This window comes from Procambarus clarkii, chromosome 48, assembly GCF_040958095.1.
Source record: "Procambarus clarkii isolate CNS0578487 chromosome 48, FALCON_Pclarkii_2.0, whole genome shotgun sequence".
Classification (NCBI taxonomy): domain Eukaryota; kingdom Metazoa; phylum Arthropoda; class Malacostraca; order Decapoda; family Cambaridae; genus Procambarus; species Procambarus clarkii.
In genome coordinates, this window is record NC_091197.1 from 15,494,172 (window position 1) to 15,504,185 (window position 10,014).

At 47.5% G+C, this 10,014-nt stretch overlaps 1 protein-coding gene across 1 annotated transcript; it reads right to left on the reverse strand.

The window, feature by feature from the left end:
• Positions 1 to 6,821: 6,821 nt before the first annotated feature.
• On the reverse strand, positions 6,822 to 9,324 carry LOC138351099 (uncharacterized). Its single transcript, XM_069302727.1, has 2 exons — positions 9,315 to 9,324; positions 6,822 to 7,126 (listed from the first exon to the last, which is right to left on the reverse strand). Exons 1-2 carry the CDS (start codon positions 9,322 to 9,324, stop codon positions 6,822 to 6,824), a joined length of 315 nt encoding a protein of 104 aa, XP_069158828.1.
• Between the last annotated feature and the right edge of the window lie 690 nt (positions 9,325 to 10,014).

Here is a 10,014-nt window from a genome sequence, read left to right on the forward strand (position 1 = left end):
ATTCAGGTTTGAGGAATTCCGGGATAGACAGAGATCAAGGTTAACCTTGGGTCTCGAGCTCGCATAATCCGGATAATGGAAGCTGCGTGAAGCCCAGATAAGCAGAGAGCGACGGATCTTAAACAGGTTGGGCGGAACGGCAGGTTCAGAGAGGTTTTGAAGGAGTCAAGATATTATTCACAAGACGGAAGATGACAATGGGAAAGGCGTCTTAGTGCTTTGGAAATTTGTTACAAGGTTATAGACGTCCAGGAAAAGTTAAAGTGGAGTTTAAGGAGGTGGTGTGTCGTGGGGACTGCAAGAGGAGAAGGATTCGTGTTATTACGAAAGATCAAGGATACTCTTAGACCTTCCCACCTCCCCACCATACTTTACCCACCTCCCCTCCCCACCACACTTTACTTACCTCGCATCTTCAGCTCAGTTACATTACTTCTGGGTCATCCATCTTTACTATACATCTGACCCGTTCTTCACCCACCACCTGAGGCGAGGCAGTGTATCAAAGACCGTTTGTTGTCCAAGAACATTCACTGTCTAACTCGTGGATTTTGTTGATTACCCAGTCAATCCTCCTAAGGTTTCGCAACGTCAAGAAAACGGTCAGTTTAAAGTGTAACGCGTAAAGTGTAAAGTGTAAAGTGTAAAGTGTAAGTGTTTAAAGTGTAAAATGTAACCTGTAAGGCAAGATTTACCCTCCCTGAACCCATGTTGATGGGTTGTCACGAAGTCCCTTCTCTCCGGATGTGTTACTAGGTTTTTTCTCACGATCTTCTCCATCACCTTGCATGGTATACAAGTTAGGGACACTGGCCTGTAGTTCAGTGCCTCATGTCTGTCGCCCTTTTTGTATATTGGGACCACATTCGCCGTCTTCCATATTTCTGGTAGGTCTCCCGTCTCCAGTGACCTGCGATACACTATGGAGAGTGGCAAGCAAAGTGCCTCTGCACACTCTTTCAATACCCATGGTGAGATTCCGTTCGGGGTAATAGCCCGGTATAGTGTGTGTGTGTGTGTGTGTGTGTGTGTGTGTGTGTGTGTGTGTGTGTGTGTGTGTGTGTGCGTTTGTGTGTGTGTGTACACATTGAAGTATGAGCAATTGCATATCTTTGAGCTGACCTATTTCTGTGTGTGTGTGTGTGTGTGTGTGTGTGTGTGTGTGTGTGTGTGTGTGTGTGTGTGTGTGTGTGGTGTGTGTGTGGCATCCTCATTCACACTCTCCTATTTTTCCCCATTCCCTCTCCCTCCCCCCCTCCCTCCCCCCTCAACCCCCACCCTCTCCCATTCTTTTAGAAACCTCTGCAACAAATGACCATCAAGAGACTTTGAGGTGCCGCTGTCAGTTTTCTCAGCACTGCCTTAGATTCGTTAATGTCAGAAAAACACAGAGAGGTAGTGACCAAGATGGATATTATTCCTCTTTTCCTGAGGGGCAGATCGGAGAACCGGCTCCAAAGGTCATGCCCTCGAGGCGGGACCATCTGCAGGAGGAAGAGGAAGAGGAGGAGGAAGATAAGTAGAAGTAGTAAGAAGAGAAAAATGTCTGAGAGTTTTAAGTAATAGAATTATGTGAAGGAGAAGTGTGTGTGGAAAGAGGCTGAGGAGGAGCAGATCAGTAGGATGGGGAAGGAGGAGGAGGAGAAGGTGAACGAGGGCTGAGAGGAAGAGTTAAGAGGACCAGGAATTGGAGTAAAAAAATGGAGAAATGATGAAAAGAACTATTGGGAAGAAAAGAGAAATGAAAAGTACTGAGAGGAGGAGGGAGGAAGAGGAAAAAGGAGGAAGGAGGAGGAAGAAGGAGGAAGAAGGAAGAAGGAGGAAGAAGCAGAAGGGAGGAGAAAAGAGGAAGAGCCCAACACCCCAGCTACCCTTCTCCTGCCCATGGCATCTAATACCATACCATAGCACATTGTAGTTGCAAGTTAGTGGAGCACCAACCAAAAGGCATCAACATGACCCCCCTCCCCGCCCCACCCCGAAGGGCTCTTCCAGTACCAATTCAAGTATCAGGGCAGGCGGTGGTGCCCAGTTCTTGTGCCCTTCCTCCCTGCCCTAACCGGCCCTCCAGCAGCAGGTCGCCCCGTATATAAAGCTCAACTCTCTCTCTCGCTGCTCCGAGTGATTAGGACCAACGCCATCTCCGCCCCCAGGCAGTGTCTCTCTAGTGGAGACTATTCCCGGACCAGTCGTCTCCAGGCCTCAGGCAGGCTTATAGCGTGTTGCTCCGCCCCTTGGACGCTACAAATTGACGCCGACTTTAACTCCCGAGGTGGAGATTATCACTGAAAAAGTTGGTCCGGAACGAAGCGACGGGCTGCGATTGTGTTGAGTCTGGCTGTGTATAAGCTCCGGGTCGGGACTACCGTAGAGCAGTTAACGACGCCAACGTTATCGCCAGCTGGCTATCATGATATCTCGTTAATGCACCATTAACGAGATGGGTGGATTATTAACCTTGTATTAACGTTGTCACTTTCGAAAGTATTCATTTTCAGGCATATTCGTTTTTTTAACCATTGTAAGGACAATTCAACAACACATGAAGAGAGGAAATGGCTGATAGCCTGTGGGTTCAAACGAGGCAGCTCCAATTTATATCTACCCAAACTCATTCATATATATGTCTAACCTACGCTTGAAACAATCCACCGGTCCCACGACTATCATGTTACCCGATAACTTATTTCATAAATAAACAACCCCTTTTTCAAACCAGTATTTACCCAGGTCATTTCTGGCTATCAGGTACTACACACACACACACACACACACACACACACACACACAAACACACACACACACACACACACACACACACACACACCCCTCTCACTACAGAGTACTATGACCACTTCACCAGCGTGGTGTCCAGGGAAGTCTCCATTGGATAGTGGTTAGGTGGCTAGTTACCTTGGAATCCGTCCTTTTATGGCTAGCCCAGTAGCTCAGTTGATAGAGCGACTGTCTCCCGTGCTGGAGGTCACGTGTTCGTGGCTTCTAGTGCTTCTATACATTTATAAGTGTGGGTACACCTCACTCTACAATTCTCCTAACCCCCTATATATATATATGTATAAGTTAATATGTTTACCTATAGTAATGTTAATACGTTACCTATAGTAAGATATTCTAAGACATATCAACTTGAAGATTAATAGTCTTTCCTATCTCCATACCTAATGCGTGCACTCAAGACCTCTACCACATGATAATAAGGCAGTTAGCAGTTAATACTACACCTTACTTTCCTCCTCAGCTCTCTCTTGCCTTTTTATTGCCTGTCCCTACCTGTCCTCATCACAATCGACTTGAGAATGGTCCAGGACGGACCGAAACGTCGTCGTCCCTTCAACTTCTAGTGTGTGGTCTGGTCAGCAGTTAACAGCACCAGAACATGATCTAAAACATCGTTACTCGACTGGAGACCCACAGTGAGAAGAGCTTGGATAGGATATGTTATGGTTAAATAAAACAGAAAAAAACTATGGTTATAGCATACGACGAGGAATGAACAGAATTATACGCATGTCGGGTTGTTGAATAAAGATGTCAATGCGTATCCTGGCGTGGATAAATTAAGTCTCCTGTGTGAGCTTTGTTGCTAGGAGAGCTCTGTTGATATCTGACGTCTGTGTTGGTGGCTGTCAGTGTCACTGCTCTGTTGGTGCTGGTGGCTCTCTTGCTGTCAGTCACTGCTCTGTTGGTGCTGGTGGCTCTCTTGCTGTCTGTGTCACTGCTCTGTTGGTGCTGGTGGCTCTCTTGCTGTCAGTCACTGCTCTCTTGGTGCTGGTGGCTCTCTTGCTGTCTGTGTCACTGCTCAGTTGGTGCTGGTGGCTCTCTTGCTGTCAGTCACTGCTCTCTTGGTGCTGGTGGCTCTCTTGCTGTCTGTGTCACTGCTCTCTTGGTGCTGGTGGCTCTCTTGCTGTCAGTCACTGCTCTGTTGGTGCTGGTGGCTCTCTTGCTGTCAGTTTCACTGCTCTGTTGGTGCTGGTGGCTCTCTTGCTGTCAGTGTCACTGCTCTGTTGGTGCTGGTGGCTCTCTTGCTGTCAGTCACTGCTCAGTTGGTGCTGGTGGCTCTCTTGCTGTCAGTGTCACTGCTCTGTTGGTGCTGGTGGCTCTCTTGCTGTCAGTGTCACTGCTCTGTTGTGTTCCGGTGATTGTTCAACTCTGAATCATTCTACTGACCGGTTGAATAAATTGAACATGCCCGTAAAATATTATAATACATTGAATATGTTAACACGTAAAATAATTATATTAGTTGTCAGTGACATACACAACTGCTAATGCCTTAACTTTCGTGTCACTTACAAAAATAGTGCAAATCTATACTTGAAACTCGTTTTCTAATACCTGTAGTTTGTTTTCTATACCTGTAGTTTGTTTTCTATACCTGTAGTTTATTTTCTGTATCTGTAACTTGTTCTCTGCATTTTTATCACGTTCTCTACACTACTTCTCTGGCTGCCATACTCTCCCGAACATACTTCAAGTTCTTGTGCAGGCGATGAGTCACAATAACGTGGCTGAAGTATGATGACCAGACCACACACTAGAAATTGAAGAGACGACGACGTCGACGACGACGACGGTACCTATTTACAATCGACTTGAGAATGGTCTAGGACGGACCGAAACGTCGTCGTCTCTTCAATTTCTAGTGTGTGGTCTGGTCTTCAAGTTCTTGTGATTGTATTGAGCACATTATTGAGCATTTTATTATATATATATCAGTCAATGTAAGCTTTATGATCCCTCGAGAATTCGAACCTGGGCGACCAGGGGTCACCGAGTACCCATACCACTCCTCATACCATCGATGGTGGTAGTAGAGATTTGATAGTGTGGAAAGTGCCTCTATCAGTTACATAAGACCATAAGGTTATGCCTCAATACGCCTTCTTGAGGTTATCTTGAGATGATTTCGGGGCTTAGTGTCCCCGCGGCTCGGTCCTCGACCAGGCCTCCACCCCCAGGAAGCAGCCCGTGACATCTGACTAACACCCAGGTATCTATTTTACTGATAGGTAACAGGGGCATCAGGGTGAAAGAGACATTTTGCCCATTTGTCTCTGCCTCCACCGGGGATCGAACCCGGAACCTCAGGACTACGAATCCGAAGCGCTGTCCACCTAGCTGTCAGGCCTTGGAGAATGTTGAAACACGTTAAAGGAACCTTTCAGAGCGTTTTGTTCTGCAAATATACCCGTATAGTTAATAGACCAGTGCTTTCAATCGAATGTACCCAGGTTCGATTCTCGTACTGGACGAAACGTTTTGACAGTTTTTTTTTCTCCTTATGCATCTTTTTCACATGGAAGCATGCATGTAACATGGAGTTAACGAACTATTGTGTTCTACATCCTGGGGCCGATCATTCGTTTGGCTGGGGAGAGACCTCGATAAGCCTGAAGTCAGGATCTCGATCCTGACAACGATAAACTAGAATACTTGTCACTAGTTATAAGGTCATCTTCAACGAGTCTGGTACGTGTTAAAACTAGTGAGAAGATCGGTCACAGCTTTCAACAACAGGAGTCTCCTGATTCTCCAAATGGAAACTTAATTTAGTTTACCCCTTGAGGTTATCTCGAGATGATTTCGGGAATTTTAGTGTCCCCGAGGCCCGGTCTTCGACCAGGTCTTCACCCCCAGGAAGCAGCCTGTGACAGCGGACTAACTACCAGGTACCTATTTACTGCTAGGTAACAGGGGCATCAGGCTGAAAGAATCTCTGCCCATTGTTTCTCGCCGCCTCCCGGGATCGAATCCGGGACCACAGGATCACGATCAACCCCTTCATGGGTTGCTAACACCTACCAAGCAATTAAGCTTACTTTATGTTCATCTCATAAATCGTTAGAAACAATTGCTTTTATTGCTATAAAACATTAGCTTAGTGATCAGTGAAAGCCCCTGCACCAGTGTGTGTGTGTGTGTGCGTGTGTGTGTGTGTGTGTGTGTGTGTGTGTGTGTGTGTGTGTGTGTGTGCGTGTGTGTGTGTGTGTGTGTGTGTGTGTGTGTGTGTGTGTGTGTGTGTGTGTGTGCGTGTGTGTGCGTGCGTGCGTGCGTGTGTGTGTGTGTGTGTGCGTGTGTGCGTGTGTGTGTGTGTGTGTGTGTGTGTGTGTGTGTGTGTGTGTGTGTGTGTGTGTGCGTGCGTGCGTGCGTGCGTGCGTGTGTGTGTGTTTGTGGCCGTACGCTGTACACAATGCAATTAACCTTGCACGCACAGTCCACTATGTGTGGCTATCTACACACACACAACGTGTCTGTATAACAAGATGATTGTGCAACTGGCCAGTTCTGAGGGGCTTGTGACACAACTAACGTACGCTAGCAACACCAGAAGCAGTTCCGCATCGAGACAAATTACCCCAAGCTCAGATATGATATATATCAAGACGCTGCTAAAGCGAGCATCCATCCCTCTCAATTGCATGAAGTATTCCGCACTCATACAAATGTAACATTATCCCCCAGACCCTTCCAGGCTCCGCGAACCAACGGGACTCGAAGCCCCCATTTTTATAATTCTCCGCCAGTACTAAGTTCAGACTTGTGATATTTATTTATAATACCGGATTAAGGATTGGTTCAGCGAGTGTCAAAAGATGTTAATGGTTTCTCCTGCTGTTGAAGCTTGTCTCATGCAGTGTTCTCAGCCCTGGACACTTGTGTGGGGACACAGCGGCTGGTGACGTCTCTCACCTGTAGCTGTGTTCCATGTATCGTGTATACCCGGACACATATTATACTCTACCACTGGTAAACGTGTCAATTGGTACTTTGTAATTTGTTATTTGGACTTCTCACAAACATTAATCGGGTGGGGTGGCTACGGTGCCGTCGGGGGAGGTGGCTACGGTGCCGTCGGGGGAGGAGGCTACGGTGCCGTCGGGGGAGGAGGCTACGGTGCCGTCGGGGGAGGTGGCTACGGTGCCGTCGGGTGAGGAGGCTACGGTGCCGTCGGGGGAGGAGGCTACGGTGCCGTCGGGGGAGATGGCTACGGTGCCGTCGGGTGAGGAGGCTACGGTGCCGTCGGGTGAGGAGGCTACGGTGCCGTCGGGTGAGGAGGCTACGGTGCCGTCGGGGGAGGAGGCTACGGTGCCGTCGGGGGAGGAGGCTACGGTGACCGTCGGGTGAGGAGGCTACGGTGCCGTCGGGGGAGGAGGCTACGGTGACCGTCGGGGGAGGAGGCTACGGTGACCGTCGGGGGAGGTGGCTACGGTGCCGTCGGGTAAGGTGGCTACGGTGAGCGTCGGGTATAATGACACGACGGACAGATTTATGATAACATATTGCTCTGTTATTACATAATGTTCTTAGTTTCTCATGATAGCACATTGTTATCTTATGACATAATGTTCTTAGTTTCTCATGATAGCACATTGTTATCTTATGACAATGTTCTTAGTTTCTTATAACATTAAGACATACCAGTGTAATTAAAGGATGTTCTTGCCTTCTAATGATAACACGTTATCAATTAATGAGTTTTGGAACGATTAAATTTATTACTAATTTTAAGATTTTAGGGAATTAATTTTAGTAATAAATTATAAAGTACACAATAAAGCGACTGTGTTTTATAATGATTGTGTGGATCGTAAAATATAGCATAACATAGGATAACGATTTTTCATCACATGTAATACATAAAATGGGGCTACAATAACTCGTAAATCTATTCATTTAAGAAAGAATATCAGTCAGTTGGTGTGTCTATCTTCATCCGAGGGCATCAGAGGCCACTTAGGGTCGGCCCTAGTGCCATATTTTAAGAAATATTAACATCTATTCCCACCCCCCTCTCCCTCTCCCTTGCGATGCTCAATAAGTGAGGTCGTCCCGACGAGTGAGAGACAGAAGCTCTATCCAACCGTGCAATGAGCAGTCTTCACTCCTAAAGGAAAAGGTGAATGAAATGTTTATGTCCACGGTAGTGTGGTTAACAATTTATTTGACGTGGTCGTGGATCACTAACTCCTCTGAGCTTCAGAAGCAGTCAGGAAAAAGTCATAAATTCCAGCTGAGCCGCAGTTATAGTGGCTGCTGAAATCTTTCCTTATTTTCTGCCATCACAGCGCTATCGTGAAGAGCATTTCGACAGTGAGATACGTAAAGATACATCTATCTGTCTGTCTGTCTGTCTGTCTGTGTAACACTCCGGCGACTAGATCTGAGAAGACCCAAAAGCATTTAGATTTCAGCCCATTAGAGTTAAATCGGTATAGTATGCAGTCCTAGTTTTTCCATTTTTTTCTCTTAAAACTACAGGAGTTAGAGGCATCGACCCGCCCACCCAAACGCCAGAGTTGAAGCACACTAGAAGAAAACAGAGAGGAAGAGGAAGAAGTAGTCAGTAGTTAAATGAGATTACTGAATTGTTTATTTTTTTCCACAAGATACTCTTCCTCCTTCCCCCCGTCTGAAGGGCAAATATTGGACGAGGGAGCTCATAGGGTGGGCCAGAACTACTACCGGCTATCAGCTAAGTGGCAGCATTAGCATACACAATTATAGCAACACTAGCCGCAGATACAAGGGGCATATTGATGCTCATGTTGATGCCACAAGATGACTGACGCATGCAAATTTCCTCAAGGTGGCCCGAGAGAGAAAGAGAGAGAGAGAGAGAGAGAGAGAGAGAGAGAGAGAGAGAGAGAGAGAGAGAGAGAGAGAGAGAGAGAGACAGAGAGAGAGACAGAGAGAGAGACAGAGAGAGAGAGAGAGAGAGAGAGAGAGAGACAGAGAGAGACAGAGAGAGACAGAGAGACAAAAAGAGACACAGACAGACAGATAAATATGCCCAAACGCACAAAACGAAAAAATACCCCTCATATAAATCCCGGATGACGAATGAGATCATTTTCAATAAATTCGCCAGTGAACAAGTACGAAGCCCGTGCTTATCGGCCTGAGAGCCTCATGGTGGTCTGATGGAGAGGTCCCACGGTCAGTACAGAGACCGATTGTGGCCATCATATAATAACACTGGAAAAAGCCGACAAAATAATATTCCAAGAATCCAGGAGAATATCTGGACCTCGGTCCGCACTCCCCCCTTACTCCACGGTCACCCCCCCAATTTACAATTACTACGGAGCTACCTACTCCTTACGGATACGCCGAGTAGGACTCACAACCCAAGAGAGAAGAGTTTTCCTCCTATATCCTATATGACCGGCGTCTTGTTAGCAACTTATTGTAAGAATCGACTGAATAGACCCATGTGGCATAGCACTGACTTCGGCCGTATGGACCTATCCTTCAAAGGGCAAGTTGTATACCTGGAAGCGGAAGATTCTCACCCTTGCACATGCCACCTTCCATTCAACATGCAATATGCCACACGCACTCCCTCGCTACTGGCGCTCCCTGGCCACCGCAGCCTCGTCGCGGTGACATGCCCACCACAGCTCACACAAAAAGTGGACCTTGGTGCACAGTGATGGTAGTGATTAGCTCGGTGGTGGTGAAGCGGGTCGTGGTCGTCAAGTGGGTCGTGGTGGTGAAGTGGGTCGTGGTGAAGCGGGTCGTGGTGGTCAAGTGGGTCGTGGTGAAGCGGGTCGTGGTGGTCAAGTGGGTCGTGGTGAAGTGGGTCGTGGTGAAGTGGGTCGTGGTGGTGAAGTGGGTCGTGGTGAAGCGGGTCGTGGTGAAGCGGGTCGTGGTGAAGCTAGTTGTGGTGAAGCTGGTCGTGGTGAAGTGGGTGGTAGTGAAGCTGGTTGTGGTGAAGCGGGTCGTGGTGAAGCTGGTCGTGGTCAAGCGGGTGGTGGTGAAGCTGGTTGTGGTGAAGCGGGTCGTGGTGAAGCTGGTCGTGGTCAAGTGGGTGGATCCACACGTGCTAACACATTTGGTGCACAATGCAGGAATGACATGAGCAATGAATCCTCCTTCAGGCAGGAGTGAGGTAGTCTTGAATTTAGTACTAAGGCAATATTCCGCCAAACAAATCCTGTTGACATTATTGGGAGAGTAATTACACTTCTGAAGTGAGTGCTGACGTGATAG